Source organism: Bemisia tabaci, chromosome 6 (genome assembly GCF_918797505.1).
Source record: "Bemisia tabaci chromosome 6, PGI_BMITA_v3".
In the NCBI taxonomy this organism is placed as follows: domain Eukaryota; kingdom Metazoa; phylum Arthropoda; class Insecta; order Hemiptera; family Aleyrodidae; genus Bemisia; species Bemisia tabaci.
Window position 1 is genome coordinate 44,925,174 of NC_092798.1, and position 18,636 is coordinate 44,943,809.

Genomic DNA, 18,636 nt, shown 5'->3' on the forward strand with positions numbered 1-18,636 from the left:
TTCTTTCCCACGCAACGGGCTGATTGCTGAAATTGACAAACAAAGCGATAGACAAAGAAGACTTAGGGAGTATGGAGGGATCTTATTGGTTGAAATGGGTGGTTCTCATAGACCAAGAGGGGAGATGATGGACTAACTATGGGGTTTCTAGTAGGTTGCCGTTAGTTAGTCTATTACCTACCTCTTTTGTCCATTGCAACTACCCGCTTCCACCAATAGGATCCCTCCAAATCCCTTTTGACTTTTTCGTCTACCAATTTCAACAATCAGCCCGCTGGTCGGAAAATAAATATTAGCATCATTTCTAGCTAATGATCTGAATAAAAAAAGCCAATCAATGAAGTAGATAGATAGGATTGGTGTACTGCCGTGCTAATGAAAACGCCGCATGAACCCTCAGGCGTTGCCAAATTTCCTTCGATAAAACACGAATCTCCTAGTGAACTTGTGAAAAATAAAATTTCCAATTTTTCAGATAAATTCGTTCCCAACCTCAACTAAAGTTTCTAAAAATTTCAAGGAAAAAGGTGCATAACGTTCCTCATAAGTAAACATTTTATCAAAGGAAATTTGGCATCTCTCAATGTCCATACGGCGTTCTTCCCTAGCACGTCAGTGTAGGTATATCTATAAAAAAACTGGAGGTATGCATTTTTTTTCTCGTAATTTATTTCGATCGATGTATTTACACTATTATACAAAACATGATTTGAATAAAAATAATATGTTAAAACTTAAAGAGACACATTAGTTTTGTAGCGGGGGAATTATTTTTCTAAGCGTGAATCCACCGAAATTAAGTCTTATTTACTCTTGGAAGATTAAAATAAAAAAGATGAAAAGGTACGCGACTCTACACTCGAAATTGCCATTTTATGGCCTGATTTACAAAACTTACAATACATTTTTGACTTGGCCAGTCACTGATTCCGCAAACTGATCAGTTTACTGGAAGAACGAGGCAGTAAAATTATTTGCTCCTGTATGTCCTCCAGTACAGACATCATTAAGATCAACTCGCGAGGAGAAAAATTGCATAAATCATAAGTTAAGTACAAAATTTTCAAAATACATGAACATTGCCGGAAGTATCGCCAGATGTATAACTATCGGCTTTCTAGCTTTCAACTTTTTGATCAAAAAAAAAAAAAAGCCCGAACAGGCTCACCCTACCTTTCAACAGTTTAGTAGATCAAGAATGAATTATATAAAACTAAGCATTTTTTCTCCCTATTACTGAATAAGGAGATACGATACATTGAACATTTCAAGTATTTTTCTTTACCTGAATCATTGAGAAGATTCGCAATAAAAAAAAAAAAACAAAAAAAAAAAAAAAAAAAAAAAAACAAAACAAAACTGCAGCAGTTTATTGTACATAAATTATTTTTGAAGTGCAAATTTGCAACGAATGTTCGCCCCGCCATCTATGACCGGTTCATACTTTGTCGACGATTCGAGAATTCATACACTAGAAGTAAGTGCGTTGCCTCTCACACAGCGGTTGTTAAAGTTAAGGTAAAGTTACGAGCCTGCCTCAGGTTATCGATATCACTCGTTCAGATAGCTATGCCTCAAGTGACCTCAAGTATACGCGTTGCATAGCTACCTTAGCAAGAGACATCTTTGACCTAAGTACGTACCTGCGGAGCAGATAACACCAGCCTCAACAACCGCCGAACAGTGGATCGAGTCAATAGGAGAGGTCGGACAAAATTTGGAAACTTTAAACGCTTATAACTCCGTTTATACAAAACTTTGAGGTTCTAAAAGTGATTCCATTGGTTTCCTCGCGAAATTTGCATTGCGTAGCACCCCTTGAGCTTTAAAATGTGACGAAATGAATATCAAAATTCGCTGTTTTTGTCAAAAATTTCGTGTCCGACCTCTCGAATTGAATCGATCCACTGTGCGCCGTGTACGAGCGCGCTTCTTCTCAGTGTAAGACATTTTTCGACTCTAATCTCACAGAATTCGGTCTTTTAGACCCGTCCCAGAGTTTGCTATAGTTGAATAACACTAAGCACTAGTGTCGTTCATACATGGAGAGTTCCTGAAGAAAACACATATGCGAAGGCCTCGGACTATTGACAATGTCAGATGGGGATGAAAAGAAATCAGAATACGAAGAGGAGGGGGAAAAAGGAGAAGGAAGCAGAAAAGGAATAAAAGTGAGAGAAGGAAGAAATATACAAACGAACATTAATCCAGGGGATTCTTCCGAAGTGCACTTAATGCAGTTCGAAACGGAAATTCTCGTCATACAGGAAGAGGCTCATTCGAGCACAAATTTTCCCTCGAAGAGGTATGCTGTTTGGTGGAACACTACGACGGCGTAAGTCTGCAATCACGTAGGTATCTCGTTTGCGGTGTTGGGAAATCTCCGCCTCTACGTTATTTCTTAAAGGAGAACAAATTAACAACAAAACTTGAAGTTTTTGCGGAATTTTTCTCGCATAAAGAAGAAAAATCGCGGCAGTTTCAAAGAACTGTTGTTGAGTAGTTTTCTATTTAAAAAATAAAACATGACAGGAAGTCTACGACGTCGCAAACTGAGGTATGTAATTACCGACTTACATCGTCGACATGCGTTTCACGCCGACCAGCGACCGCACTGTGTTCACCGCGATGCGTGAAGTATTCCTGCACTTTTGTAGGCGCTACGGACAACCGTAGACAAATCGAGATTCGTGATTGTGGATTCACAGCGTCGACGAGTTGCAACCTATCAGGAAGGTGACTCTGGACGCACTTCGGTATTCTTGGTCCCTTCATCAACGCAGCGCCAACCTATAGCTTAATTATAGTGTACCAAACAGCACATCGACGGTGAAACTACCAAACCACGTATCTCGTTTGCGGTGTTTAAAAATCTACGCTCACATTTTATTTTTTTGAAGTAGACCAAATCAATATCATTCCTTGAAATTTTCACGGAATTTTCTCCGCACAAAGAGGATAAATCACAGACATTTTCAAGACTGGATGTTAAGTAGTTTTTCATTTAAAAAATAAAGTATGACAGGAAGTCTGCGACGTCGCAAACCGAGATACGTGGTTTGGTAGTTTCACCGTCGATATCCCTTCCAGGCAGTACTCGAAAGATCTTAGTCTGCTCATTATTTCTGGGTCACCTGAATCTCTCTCCTCTTTAGCTAATTTTGTATATTCAATTTCATTTGCTCCTTTTATAACTCTTTTACTAATTTTCGTTTCTTACTCACTGTTTTCTGTTGTCTACCTTTTATAAGTCCACTGCTTTTGTAATCTTTGTTCAGTAAAGATCGCTTGAAAAAAAAAAAAAAATACTACTGCTATGTTGATGGGCCGGTGGTTGGTTGGGTTCAGAAGAAGTGTTTCTCCTTTTTGGGCTCGCTGGAGATGAGCTCCTTGCGCTTCCAGATGGTGCTCTTGGAGCGGGCCTGGGGGACGGGCCCGGAGACGGAGCCGGCGGTGGCCCTGGACGTGTCCTCCTTGATTAAATGCTTGGTGGCGTGGCGCGTGTCCACGTAGCTCCTGCCGCTCCCGCTGCTCTTGGGCCCTGGGGCGGCCCCCGAGCCGGAACCCGATCCCAGCATCCGTTCAATGTCGGCCGTCTTGGAGCGGAGAACCGCGCCGCCGATGCTCGAGATGCTCGCCGGCGCCCGCTCTTGGCTCTTCGGCGCCGCTTTCTTGCCCACCGACCACGAGCTGCTCGACACCGCTGACGAGGACGCACTCTTCGCCACCTTATAGCAAAACCAAAAAAAAACTAATCAGGCCAAGTTTTTTTTTTTGAGAGTTTTGTGGCTTCTATTCATTTTGATATAAATCTTTAGGAATCTACAGCCATCTATAGACGCTATTTATTGTCCTTAGACATCAGCGGGCTGATTATTGAAATTGATCGACAAAGCTATAGACAAAGGAGACAAAAGAGTTATGGAGAGATCCTATTGGTGAAAGCGGGTGGTTGCAATGGACAAAGGAGGTAGGTAATAGACTAACTAACGGCAACCCACGAGAGACCCGACAGTTAGTCTATCATTTTCCCCCTTAGTCTATGAGAGCCACCCATTTCAACCAATAGGATTGCTTTATACCCCCTATGTCTTCTTTGTCTATAGCTTTGTCCATCAATTTCAATAATCAGTCCGCAGGGAGTTTGGTAGACATCCATGCTCGGGCTTATAAATTTTCACGGATTAAGGCCGAGTGAATTCCACTTGCAGATCCACTCGTCAGTTCCACGGAAATGTGTCGCCATTTAGGCTAGCAAATTTCCAGGGATTAAGGCCGAGCGAATTCTGCTAGCAGATCCACTCGTCAGTTCCATGAAAATTTGTCGCCAACACCGGGATTCGAACTCAGGACCTATTGACCTAGAGTCAGACGCGCTGACCACTAGGCCAACCTGGCCGGCATCAGTGAAAGTTCCAAATGAGGGGTTTCAGGACATTCCGTCAACGATTTTTTGTCCACGCATCTGTTCTGCACTGAAAAAAAAAATTCTCGGCGTTTTTACCATGGTCCGTTGGTACCTTTACCATCTCACTTTTTTTTTACCAATTAATGGTAATTTTACCAAGAAAAAACTGGGATCAAATATAACCCTGAATTCTTGGCAATTTTACCCTTTTCTTAGTAAATACACCGAGATTTTTTTTCAGTGTGTCCAGTAGTTTACATCCATGCGTAAAATAAGCAACAGTGACTTGGCTCAAGCATTATATTTAAGTCCGATTTTAAAATTATATCGACAATATCGGAATGAGAAAATGGAAAGAGAAGGAGGTGTTGTTATGGTAACTCATTTTCTAAATGAAATGTTACTTCCTCCTTGTGATTCATCTTAGTAAAACGTAGCAAACATTTGTAAAACATTTTCAAACGATGGCATCGATATTAATCTCAATGAGTCGTGTGTTAAAAGGAACTGTACAAAAATAATTAAAAGAGGGAAGAAACCAAAAAGCACGCAATCTTTGGTTTTAACCCATTTGTACATCGATCTGTTAGAATCAAATACGTCCGATTTTGAGCGTTTGGTTGCGCTGCAGCACAGTAAAAGCACAAAATATGAAAGAAAAAATTAGAGGGCTTTGAAAATCATTAAATTTGACACGGAATCACCTTAGTCTGTACAGAATGCATGATATATTTTCCTTTAAAACATATATTTTTTCATCAATTTTAATAAGAATAGTCCATGCAGATAGTGTGCATGAATTTCAAAATCATGAGTTGAAAAACGCTGACTGCGAGTTTAAATATTAGAGCCGAACAGAGCGGAGCGGCGTGCAGCCAGCGCGAGAGGCTCACTGGCGCCTACAAACCTGAGTAGATACTTCAACCATTGCGGAATGCGTGAAGTATCTACTTAGGTTTGTAGGCGCCAGTGAGCCTCTCGCGCTGGCTGCACGCCGCTCCGCTCTGTTCGGCTCTAATATTTAAACTCGCAGTCAGCGATTTTCAACTCACGATTTTGAAATTCATGCACACTGTCTGCATGGACTATTCTTATTTAAATTGATGAAAAAATATATGTGTCGGCTTTATCAGGCGTCCTCATTTTCGTGCTTAAGTCAGGTGATATGCTATTGGCAACTCATGAGGTTGCTTTCAGGTGTGCTGGTCGATTAAATGATTGATTTCCTCCTTTAACTTGTATGGTCTGGTTGACAAGCCCAAAATTTCAACAAATACGAATTCAATGCAGAGACGAATCTCAATAACTGTTTAAAACTACCCAAAATGTTTTTTTTGTTTTTTTCCTTCTCTTTTTTCATTGAGAGGCTGAAGCCCTATCTATAGTTCTTATAGGTTAACTTTAGCCTTAGTCGCTAGACAAACAGCCACCGCACTTGGTAAGTACACAATGACACATCCATCCTCCATACTTTAAAATTTACATTGAGCCTGATGAGTATCTGTTACTGCTGATCCACTCGTCCCTTCCTTGAAAATTTATAGCCACCACTGAGACTCGAACCCGTGACACATTGGTCTGGAGTCAGACGCGCTGACTACTAGACCAACCAGCGGGCTGATTGTTGAAATTGATAGACAAAGAAGACATAGGGAGTATACAGCGATCCTATTGGTTGCATTTGATGGTTACTATAGACAAGAGGAGAAAATTATGGACTAACTATAGGAACTCTCGTGGGTTGCCGTTAGTCTTTGCCTACCCTCTTTGTCCATTGCAACCACCTGCTTCCGCCAATAGGATCCCTCCGTATCCCTTTCGTCTTATTTGTCTGTAGCTTTGTCTACCAATTTCAACAATGAGCCTGCTGGCGGCTTAAAATGTAGATATAGTATCCCAACTCTAGTCCTGTTCAACATAGACCACCGCCACGAATCTACATAAATAGTTTTGGAAGAATATTTAGATTACTCTAACTAACTAACAAGTCGCTCTTATATCGCTTCTGTGCGCTCTGCGACACCCAACCGCCACTGATTGCGATCCTGTCAGAGCTCCTCCGGCAGATCGCATCTCCTCATTTCTTGCCTTATTCCCTCACGGAGAAAAAAACTTCGTGCGTGGGACCCGAAGTTTAGGTCATATGGATCTCTGAAGTTTTCGGATTGAGCATCTGAACACTTTAGGTCCAGCTGCTGAGGTTCGGATCACACATCTGAAACTTCAGTTCTTACATCTGAAGTACTTCGGTTTTCACATCCGAAAAACTTCGGTTCTCACATCCGAAAAACTTCGGTTCTCTCATCTGAAGTAGGTACTTCAGATGTAAGAACTGAAGTTTCAGATGTGTGATCCGAACCTCGACAGCTAGACCTAAAGAGTTCAGATGCTCAATCCGAAAACTTCAGTGATCCATAAGACCTAAACTTCGGGTCCCCCGCACGAGGTTTTTTTCTCCGCACTCAATCCACGATTTGGCAGGGCGTCCTCTACGCTAGATTACTCACCTTGTTTTTATCCTCCTTGCCCGAGGAGATCTTATAGACGAAGGAGCGGGCTGGCTTCTCCGGCGGGATGACGATGCGGGAGACGATGGGCTCGGGGATGTAGTTGACGGAGGAGATGGCCGAGTCGGGGGAGTTGGGCGGGCTGGAGGCCCACGAGGGCGGGGAGGTGAGGCCCAGCTCGGAGCCGGAGCTGAGGCTGCAGACGGAGGAGGTTGTGTTCCCAGGGGGGCTGCTCACACCGTGGGCCTCGTAGCCCGGGCTCAGTTGCTGCGGCGTGGACAAGTAGTAAGGTGGAGATGTTGACGAGGAATCGCTGTCCGTTGGCAGTTTCCCACGCATCGAGAGCAGTTGCACTGGTAGTCGACAACCTGATGCAAGAACAATGAGAATGAACCACAAGAACGAAAACAATTTTCAATACCACGGGATATGTAGATCGCATTTTGCAAAAAGGAACCAGAAGCGTTGCAATGATGCTAAGATTGCGCATTTTCATCCTTTGTAATGAAATTACTAGAATCATGAGAAAAAATGAAATTTATATGGTAATTTTTGTCGAAATTTACAGTTTTTAGCGAGTAAGATAGAAACAGTCAATAAATAATCAGGTTTTCTTTCCAAGGAAAGAAAACCTCGAGTTAGGTTACTTAACCTCGGGTTAGGTTAACTTATTTTGTCTTGACAAAATAAGTTGCGCAATCTTTGCAACATTGCAATGCTCCAGAATCCTTTTTACAAAATTCCTTTTTCCAAGGAAAGAAAACCTCGAGTTAGGTTAACTTATTTTGTCTTGACAAAATAAGTTGCGCAATCTTTGCAACATTGCAATGCTCCAGAATCCTTTTTACAAAATTCCTTTTTCCAAGGAAAGAAAACCTCGAGTTAGGTTAACTTATTTTGTCTTGACAAAATAAGTTGCGCAATCTTTGCAACATTGCAATGCTCCAGAATCCTTTTTACAAAATTCCTTTTTCCAAGGAAAGAAAACCTCGAGTTAGGTTACTTAACCTCGGGTTAGGTTAACTTATTTTGTCTTGACAAAATAAGTTGCGCAATCTTTGCAACATTGCAATGCTCCAGAATCCTTTTTACAAAATTCCTTTTTCCAAGGAAAGAAAACCTCGAGTTAGGTTAACTTATTTTGTCTTGACAAAATAAGTTGCGCAATCTTTGCAACATTGCAATGCTCCAGAATCCTTTTTACAAAATTCCTTTTTCCAAGGAAAGAAAACCTCGAGTTAGGTTAACTTATTTTGTCTTGACAAAATAAGTTGCGCAATCTTTGCAACATTGCAATGCTCCAGAATCCTTTTTACAAAATTCCTTTTTCCAAGGAAAGAAAACCTCGAGTTAGGTTACTTAACCTCGGGTTAGGTTAACTTATTTTGTCTTGACAAAATAAGTTGCGCAATCTTTGCAACATTGCAATGCTCCAGAATCCTTTTTACAAAATTCCTTTTTCCAAGGAAAGAAAACCTCGAGTTAGGTTAACTTATTTTGTCTTGACAAAATAAGTTGCCCAATCTTTGCAACATTGCAGTGCTCCTGATTCCTCTTTGCAGAATGCAATCCATGTGTCCTAATCAAAATGGACCACTAGACAAGATACCAAGTCAATCATTCTGCTACTTGTTTCCTAACCAAAATGTCACATAGAACACGATTTGCGGAATGAAAAGGAGAGGTCGATCGTTAAGAGCCTTTTTGGGCCCACTCTGAAATTCCTCAACTCCGTTGAATGCGTTTTCACAAGCGGGAGGTTTGAATTCACGCGTCAAGAAACATTAAATATCTAAGTTAGGAGTTAATTTTAGTGTATGATACACTGAAATCAACTCCTAACTAAGTTATTTAATATTTCTTGACGCGTGAATTCAAACCTCCCGCTCGTGAAAACGCAATACGTGAGTCAAAGCGCACTCTAAACTTTCCTATGACAATCTCTGCGATATGAAAATGTGGAAACCTTAATCTTAATCTTTAACTCAGCTGTATATCAAATTGTTTACGCTTTGAACGATAAAGAGTGAGAAAGGAACACTTTTCGTTTGAGAAGCCTACCAAAACTGTTGTGAGGCGTGACTTGACTTGCGTAGAGGAATGCGTTTCTTGTGACCAGGCAATTCAAAATTTCCGTAACCAATGTAAAATAAAAACGTTTTTATCTTGGTAAGGAATTGATTTCAGTAATTTCCAATGCAAGAATCGTGTCCTACGTGAAATTCTAATTGAGAAAAATGTATAAGAATGCTTAAATCTGCACCTTGTCTAGTGGTCCGTCGTATGCACCTGTTAGCGGCCAAACCCGATTTTAGGCCAACCTAAAATATGTTGTAAGTCAATTTTTTCTAATCGCTTCTAAAAATGTATCATCTTTTTAGTAGTAGATTGTACCAAGTAAAATATGATATTATTCTTCGGAGATTCCTACTGAAATTATGTATCTTTCATCGTGATAGACAGCCAATATCACATGATCTAACGGTGCTATCATGCTATCAATATACAAGGTCTGTTAGATTAGAAACCGGATTTTGGTCATAACTACCCCATAATGCGTCCAAATTACGTTTTCTTGAGCTCTTCTGATAGCTGGAAATATACTTAAGAACGCTACGTTCACAGATTTTGTTTATTTTGATCAGTGTTTATTCTGTGTCATCTTGAATACGAGTAAGTCAGGTGCGTTTTGCGATTTTCATCATGCGATCACTGATAGAACAAAGATTCAACATTAAATTTTGTTTTAAACTCGGTATACCTTGTTCCAAAACTTTTGGTATACGCTAAGTAAAGTTTACCATGATCATTGTATGGGATGTTCCCACTGTTTTGAATGAGTTAAACGATTCAAAACTGGTCAGGAGTTTGTCAAAGATGAGGAGCATGGGAATCGACCCTCAACGGCAACTGACATGTGTCACGTGGAAGAAATGCGGGCAAAAGTGCTCGAAAACGGTCGTTTCGAGCTTGTTGAACAGAGTAATATTTCTGAAGGCTCTGTACATACAATTTTGATAGAATATGTAGACACGCATCGAGTTTCAGGTACACTTGCCCCTTGATTGTTGTCCGTTGAACGAAAATCCAACCAAATGTCAATTTCCCTTTAGCTGCTTGAACGTTCTAACAGTGATCCTACATTTTTGGATAGGATAATTTTCGGTGACAATATTTTAAAGTACGGCTACGATATGGAGACAAAACTCCAATCGTCCTTGTGGGTTGAAAAATGTAGTGCAAGACCGAAAAAAGAGAGGCAAGTTCGGTGAAACATAAAAATCGCAAAACACCCTTGAGGTTGCCTTACTTCAAGCCACATACCAACGAAGCTCATTAGGATTTTTCAAACTTATGAACGTAGCGTTCTTAAGTATATTTCCAGCTATCAGAAAAGCTCAAGAAAACGTAATTTGGACGCATTGTGGGCTAGTTATGACCAAAACACGCATTGCACAATGCTTGAAGTATCCACTTAGGTTTGTAGGCGCCAAAGCGCCCTGGCCGCCCGGGCGCTGTGCGGCGGCGCCTGAAGCAACTATTTCACGACAGAGGTGTTGCACAGTATTATACGAAATTGAACGTATTAAGAATGACAGGCATCCTTTAAAAGTACAGATCTTTCCTCGCAAAATAAATCAAGATACTTATCGTACACAGGAAAAATCTAAGAGCCTTTAGCTGAGGCAAATATAGCGGTTTATCCGGTTCAGGTATAACAAGGTGGAAATTTCTTGAAAGATAATTAAGTCCTGTTACACCAAAGAGATGTAGAGAGTTTTAGTGAATTTTGTCTCATGGAATTGGCGCTCCCCCATTTTTACCAAAACTCTCAACTACATATATTTATCCGTTGGACCAAACAGACAAAACAAAAAAAAACAAACAAACCCTCATTCTTCCAAGACATTATACATTTTCTTCCAAAAACGTCGTGAGCAATTGTCGTTTGTACTTACAAGTGGGCCAATTATCTTTGGGTCTCAACTGGCACGTGGACCAAAACTCCCGTGCCGAAAAAACGCGTGGACGTAAATTACTGGAAAAAACAGGTGCGCGGACAAAAAATCGTTGACGAAATGTCTTATAACCAAATGAGCTATTGTTGTCTGAGCAATCTGATTTGTTCATCATGTAGAAGTGTTGGATGTTATAGATATGGGAAAGATTTCCGTTTCTTTTTTCAATGTTTTTTAGTTTTCACTATCATGCTTTTGAATATGATTGAGAGTTAAATTAAAATTATGTGGACATCACTAAGTAAAAGGCATCTTATTACATAGGAATGTTCGAAAAAGTATACCCTTTAAAGGATTAAAAAATAATATACTTTTTAAACTTTCTCTGAAGACAGATTCCTTTTACTGAATGAAGTCTGCGTTAGGTTAGGTTTTAAGCACCGTAAGAAAACAAAAAAAAATATTGGTTTGATTCAATAACGTGCGTTAGAGTTTGCTGAATGAATGGATGTTCTTGCAGAGCGAGAAACGTTTCTCCTGTCAAAAAAAAAATAAAAAACCGACGCAATGCATGAAAGCACGTTTTCTACTTTAACAAAAACAATTCCTTCAGAAATCCGATCTCCCAATGAACATTAGGAGTATACTTGAGATCAGGATATTTGGCTCATTCGTTTCTTAAACTCGTTAATATAATCCGAAGAAAAAAAACACGCAAGGTTTTTGGATGTCTCCTCCTTTTGGATCTGCTTCGTCGCAACATGTCCATTTAATAAATAGACTACCTCAATAGAAGCGACAGCTTCGTAAGAACCAATGTTAACATTTATCTTCCCAGGGTCGGTCAATCTTCGCTTCGCACTTATTGACACCTGATTTGAGACTAACCTACGATTATAAAATTGGAACTGAACATACAATTTTAGCCAACTTTACAGTACTCCTCCGGATTAATGGAAGAGTAGTGTAAAAAATATATTTTAATTTCTAAAAACGTCTGTAACCGTTATTATTCGGCCTCTCCAGAGCGTCGACATGCCGCAGACGCAAACATGACTTATTCGCTCAGTTTCGTTTCGATGACATTAAAATGGTGGTAGTTTTCGCTTCTGTTGACGTAGTCTATTTATTCTATGACATGGCCGAGAGCGAAAAAATCTTAGAAAATAAGGAACTTACTATCATGAGTTGACTGCCTCAAACTCTCAGCTGATATGTGTCCGGAGTCTTCTATGTAAGGAATATCACTATCGTCTAAATTTAGCGCTAACGTCGTCGACGGTCCTCTCGGAGCCGATATTTTCAAACTTCCTGTAATAGCATCTCCCAAGTCTTCACTCCCATTACTCTGCAACATAGATTCAAAGTGTGTTGCGGAATATTGCAAAGTCTGAAAGTTTACCCAATAGCGTTTTAAAATTCACCGCCTTTAGGTTTTGGAAGATATGACTTGAATCGATCCTTTTAAATTCTACACAAATCTTACAGTTCTCAGTTCCCCGCGAAAAATGTTCAAAATCTTGCCCTTAAAAATTGTAAAACTCCAATTTTCAGTTCGATATAGTCTTCACGTGATTTATTTCAATTACTTTAATTTTTTCTCTCCTCTAACCATTTTCCCATTACTCTGCAACATAGATTCAAAGTGTGTTGCGGAATATTGTATAGTCTGAAAGTTTACCCAAGAGCGTTTAAAAATTCACCGCCTTTAGGTTTTTGGAAGATATGACTTGAATCGATCCTTTCAAATTCTTTACAAATCTTACAGTTCTCAGTTCCCCGCGAAAAATGTTCAAAATCTTGTCCTTAAAAGTTAGAAATCTCCAATTTTCAGTTCGATAACGTCTTCACGTGATGTATTTCAATCACTAAAGTTTTTTCTCTCCTCTGCTTCTATTAATAATGAAGAAATATGGTCATGGACAAGATTATCTTTCTGCTCTTTTCGCCATCACAAACATTTTAAGATGTAAACCGTACATCATTTTGAACTATCTGTAAGTCTCTTTAAAAACAAAAATACAACAAAATTGAACATTTCTTCGCAGATCCTCAAATAACTATTTCTTTGGTCTGGCTTCAAGCTAAATTGTCTTCTTTGAGAGAGGCGCAGAGAGTTGGAAAAGCTTAAGTCGTTTGTAAATAAAACTGCAAAAGCTCAAAAATATGCGTGCGATTCAATGTTGAAACTGGACCCTGATGACAAAATTTAGTAGTGAAAAACATGTGAGCACGTGCAAGAGATTACTTTAAAAATGTTAAATGTCAATAATTCAGAGCTAGCATTTTCACACATTTTGTGTGAAATACCATACCTGGGGAATGAAATACCATAAGTATCGCAATTGCTTTGATTGACCATACTACCGTCCTAAGGAAAAACCGCGTATGAACCTTCAGGCGCTGCCAAATTTCCTCTCATAAAACGCAAATTTTCTGGTAAACTTATGAATATTTTTCTCCTAATTTTTCAGATAATTTTGTTCGCAATTCCACCTAAAGATTCTGAGAATTTAATAGAAAAATATGCATAACTTTCCTCAAAAATAAACATTTCATCAAAGTAAGTTTGGCGACTCTCGAATGTTCGTACGGCGTTCTTCCTTAGCACGGCAGCACAGAGATAATGGTTTGAAAGCTCATTTTTGCACTGCATTTTCTCTCATCGCTGGAAAAAAAAAACACACACATTGGATCTAGAGTCCAGACTCTTAAAGACATCGACAAGAAAAAGTACTCTTGATTCAATCAGAATCTTGCTTAAGTCAAGAACCAAGCCTCTTAATTTAAACGGATTTCGTTTTGATTCAAGCAAAAATCCGATTGAATCAAGAGTATTTTTTCTTGTCAATGTTTTCAAGAGTCTCGACTCTAGATCCAATGTGTTTTTTTTCCAGTTAGGAGAGATTTCCTCTATCTTTTTAATTTGCAACTAAGCAGGCGATTCGCAGTTTTAAGACCGTCACTTTCACGTGCACAAGGAACTTGAATTTGTATTTGGCAAATCGTCAGGTGAGTCAACTGAATTAACCAAATGTATTACCTGCTGGAAATGAGCGCTGGGGCGACGTCCGAAGTCCGATAACCTGACGTCATCTGGGTGCGATGATGAAGATTTTCTTAAGGAGAGTCCATCCGGCCGCCGGGTTTCGTCTCTAGATCGTCTTTTGGCCCGTTCCGCTACTCTCTCGTGCCTGAAAAATTAAAACACCGTCAGAGGCGGATCCAGCAATTTGGCAACACCGGATTTTCTCCATTTGAATCTATGCTAAATAATCTATTCTTGTCGGAGTACCTCGCCCTTCCAAGGTTCGATTTATTTCCATAGGTTTAATGGAGAAAAGACACTGTTGCCAATTTGCTGGATCTGCCACATGAAGACCATATTATAGAACGGGATAATCGATGGGGAAACGTGTCAACGTGTCGATTTAAAATATATCGTATATACGATATACGTGTATACCTTTTTTTAAATGATAATCATACTTCGTTTTAAAAACATTATATTTTTAAAACGAGGCAAATATTTGTAAAACCTTTTCCAGGCGATGGCATCGATATCAATCTCAATGAGCCGTACTTGTGTTGAAAGAAACTATACAAAAATGAAAAAGAGAGAAAAAACCAAGGAGGACGCAATCTATGGTTTTTTCTCTCTTTTTCATTTTTGTATAGTTTCTTTCAACCCACTTTTACATCGATCTTTTTAGTCAAACACGTCCAATTTTAAGAGTTTGGTTGCGAATACACCACGCTGCAGCACAGTAAAAGCACTAAATATAAAAGAAAAATTAAAAAGCTTTAGAACTCATTAAATTAAACACGGGACCACCTTAATATTTTCAAAACACACTTTATGTTTTCCTTTAATACATATTTTTTTTTTCGTCAATTTAATGAGAATAATCCGTGCAGAGCGTGCAAGCGTTTCAAAGTCATGAGTTGAAAAACGCCGACTCCGCGAGTTAAAGCATTAGAGCCTAACACAGGGCGACGCGACATGCGCACTGGCGCCTACAAACCTAACGGGATACTTCACGCGTTGCGCAATGCGTGAAGTATCCCTGTTAGGTTTGTAGGCGCCTATGCGCGTGTCACGTTGGTCGCCCGCCGCGCCACGGAGTGCTGCGGCGTTTCAAGCAACTATTTCGCAACATAGGTGTTGCACAGTAACATACGAGATTGAAGGCGCTCCAACGTATCAAGAATGACAAGCTTCCTTTAAGGGGACAGAGCTTTCCTTGCAAAATAAATCAAGATACTACGTTACAAAAAGAGAGCGGTAATCTGAAAAACTCACTCAGTCCTAGCATCCGTATTTAATAACGTGTAGCATAATTTTTGAATTTCATTAGAGAAAAATGTGACTCGATTTATGCAGAAACATTCTTGAGTATGCCGTCAAGAAGATTTTATTTTGAATCAAGAATAAAATATCTGAATAAAAGCGGGTTTCTGCTTGATCTAAGTGACTTTTTTTTTAAATTAAGCATCCTTTTTTCTCTAAATAGGCATTATTATTTTTATTGATTTATTAAGGACATCTTCTCGGCGGTAAATTTGAGCATATTTATGTTTGAATCAAGTCACTTTTTCCTCTAATTAAGTTCAAAAATCATGCTAAACGTTACTGGATCCAGATACTAGGACTTAGCAAGTTTTTCGACTACAGCTTTCTTTTTTTCGTCGTCACTCGATTTAATTTGCGAGGGAACTTCGTGCTTTTGAAAGATGCCATCAATCATGATACGTTGGGGGTGCCTTCAATCTTGTATGTTACTGTGCAACACCTTCGTGGCGAAATAGTACTTTGAAGCGCCGCGCCGTCGCGAAGTTATCGGACACAGGAAGAATCTAAGAGCCTTTAGCTGAGGAAAAGCAAAAGGTTCATCCGGCTCAGGTATAAGACGATGAGATTTTCTTGAAAGATAATCAAGTCCTGTTGCACCAAGGTGTAGAGAGTTTCAGTGAATTTTCCCTCATGGAATTGACACTAAAATTCTCAATTATATATTTGTTTCCGTTTGGCCAACCAAACAAACAAAAAACGAGCAAACCCTCATTCTTCCAAGACATTTTACATTTCATCCAAAAACGTCGTGAGCAAATGTTGTTTGTATTTACATGTTGACCACTTAACTTTGGGTCTCAATAGTTGGTAAGTGGACCAAGACTCCCCAGCCGAAAAAACGCGCGGACTTAAACTTCTGAAAAAACAAGTGCTCGGACAAAAAATCATTGACGAAATGTCCTATAACCAAAGCCAGTCACATTAAAATCAAACCGAAAAAAGCCTGTTTGAAGTTGAATTCTTCCATTTGATTGAAAAACATTACTTAAGTTTAAAAAAAAAACTTTTAAAATTTACAACAACGGAAACCTTTCGACGGTATTTTTTCAAGTATATAATTTACGTCTCGTAAAATCTCCGCACAAGATACTCTAATAAGCTTGGCACTGTAGATTTTTCAAGAATTTTTAATGCTAATCACTGCTTCCAGTTTACTTTTCGTGATCAGTCAAATTTTACCTTCTGTTTAACCTAGAAGAATATCTAAAAAGGATTTCCTTATTCTTAACTTTTACCTGTTTCTCAAAAGTTTTATTTTTAACTTTTACAAGTTTTTAAAAACATTTTTAAACTGTCGTTATTACTAACAATAAGATACTCGTTTGATGACATCAAATTACATAGGTTACACCTGATCGGCATTTATTGATAGTTAGGCCTAGAAAAAAAATGACGAGCAAATATTATTATTCATTTTTTGAATTCTGATAAAGCAGGTATAATGCCTAGTATTCTGTTACAAGGATGGTGATTGGTGCCAGTCAAATCAGGTTTTGGCCGCGCAAGGCGACAAGCAACTATATTAACGCCGATGCGGTCAAATTGCCTACCCGTCATTTTGAAGGAATTTTGTATCGTCAGATTCAACTCATCTGCAGCCTGATCATTTACTTCGCTAGTTACGGGTGATGGATACGGCATATCTATCTATTGGTGCATTCTGTCGCTTGTTAAGTGTGCCGACCATTTACCTCGTATCTATTCCACCAGCTCTAGATGGATAAATTTATCTAGAGATACGATAGATACGGTCCGCAGTGCTTCGCGATCTAACTGAAAAGATTTCTTTCTTTTCAAACAAACACGACTCATTCCTACATCTCTGGAGAAAAAGGAGTGACTTCACGCCCGTAAATGTGAACATTGCCCGATTTGTGAACATGCCCGAAAAATAAGAGCACGACTAAAAAGCACGATTTCCGTAGTTTATTGTGGTTTTTGCGGGAAACACAAAAATACAGGGACCTTCATTTATTCATTTTTTTTAAAATAAAATTTTCTTTAAAATTCATTTTTTTTGAAATTCCAGCTTCTTCGGACTAATGTCACTGGACAATGGAGATGTTGCATGTGTGAGGAATTTGCGATTTGACTATTGATTCTTATGTAAAAGTTCGCGAGAAACACGAAGGTGCCACTGTTTTTTTCTGAAATCAGCTCCAAAGCTCAAAAAGAGCTCTTAAGTTGAAGCCAAAATGAAGGGGATACCCCACGCTATCCTGAGAGTCCACCTCTACATCAAGACAAACTCTCCATGCAAAACTAGGGAGCAAATACATCAGCAGGGTTGCCGTGTTTTCAGTTTTGGAGTCCCCAAATAAAGTGGCAGCCCTGTCAATGTATTTGCACCCTATCTTTGCATGGAGAGTTCGTCTTGATGTAGAGGTGGACTCTCAGGATAGCGAGGGAGGGATCCCCTCCATTACAGCCTCAACTTGAGAGCTTTTTGGAGCTTAGGAGTTCATTTCACGGAAAACCAGTGGCACCATCGTGTTTCTCGCGAACTTTTACATTAAAGTTTATATACTTTACAATTTTACATTACAACTTTTACATACTTTTACAAGAATCAATTGTCAAATCGCAAATTCCTCACACATGTAACATCTTTATTTCCCTGAAAGTTCGTATTTTATCAGAGGGGATTTGGTAACGTCTGAAGGCTCATTTTTCCTTGGAACGGTAGAGCTCTCCCATTTACATTAGGACTCTAGGTACCCTATATGATTTGGTGACAGTGGAAAAACAAGGATGAAAAACGGGAAACAAGGCTAAAATACACATTTAATGAAACCCGAGACGTTTCTCGAGGCCCTTTCTCTCAGATCCCAGCCACCACCATGTAGGGCTCAGGTTTTTTTTTATCGTTTTTTCTTTTAAATTTTTATTGTTTCTGACTGAAAATGACTCAGTTTTGAGTCGAAACGTCTCGGGTTTCATTAAATGTGTATTTTAGCCTTGTTTCCCGTTTTTCATCCTTGTTTTTCCACTGTTATCATTGTCTTGGGCTGCTCCTAAAAATTTGTTTCTATGATTTGATGGCATTACCTTCTCCGGGCGTCGACTTCGCGGGGTCCACCGGTGCCGGCGTTCTCGTGGAGGAACTCCTCCCTGGACCAGAGCTTCTTCTCGGAGGTGGGGCCGGCGAGGGTGCTGCTGCTCGGCGAGGAGGAGGGCGAGAGGGGGGACTTGGAGCTGGTGTCCCTGTCCAGGGTCTCGGCGCCGGAGCTGAGCGTCCCGGTGCCCGGCGGCGAGCGCGGCTGGTCCTCCCCGAACGACGTCATCGACGGCACCGAGTCCACCGAGTTCCCGTCCAGCTCGTAGAACGCCTCGCTCGCCAACGCCACCTCGTCCGTCGCCTCGCTCTCCGGGTCGCATAACCTACAAACACACAACTCAAATTAGTCA

At 39.8% G+C, this 18,636-nt stretch overlaps 1 protein-coding gene across 1 annotated transcript in view; it reads right to left on the minus strand.

The window, feature by feature from the left end:
- Positions 1-1,365: 1,365 nt before the first annotated feature.
- RhoGAP102A (Rho GTPase activating protein at 102A) overlaps positions 1,366-18,636 on the minus strand; it is an 86,319-nt gene continuing 69,048 nt past the window's right edge. The window contains exons 12-16 of the mRNA XM_072301576.1: positions 18,277-18,609; positions 13,918-14,068; positions 12,054-12,222; positions 6,916-7,283; positions 1,366-3,728 (exon numbers count right to left, since the gene is read on the minus strand). Of these exons, the coding sequence (XP_072157677.1) occupies positions 3,345-3,728; positions 6,916-7,283; positions 12,054-12,222; positions 13,918-14,068; positions 18,277-18,609 (1,405 nt within the window). The 3' untranslated portion in view covers positions 1,366-3,344. The remainder of the gene's footprint in view (positions 3,729-6,915; positions 7,284-12,053; positions 12,223-13,917; positions 14,069-18,276; positions 18,610-18,636) is intronic.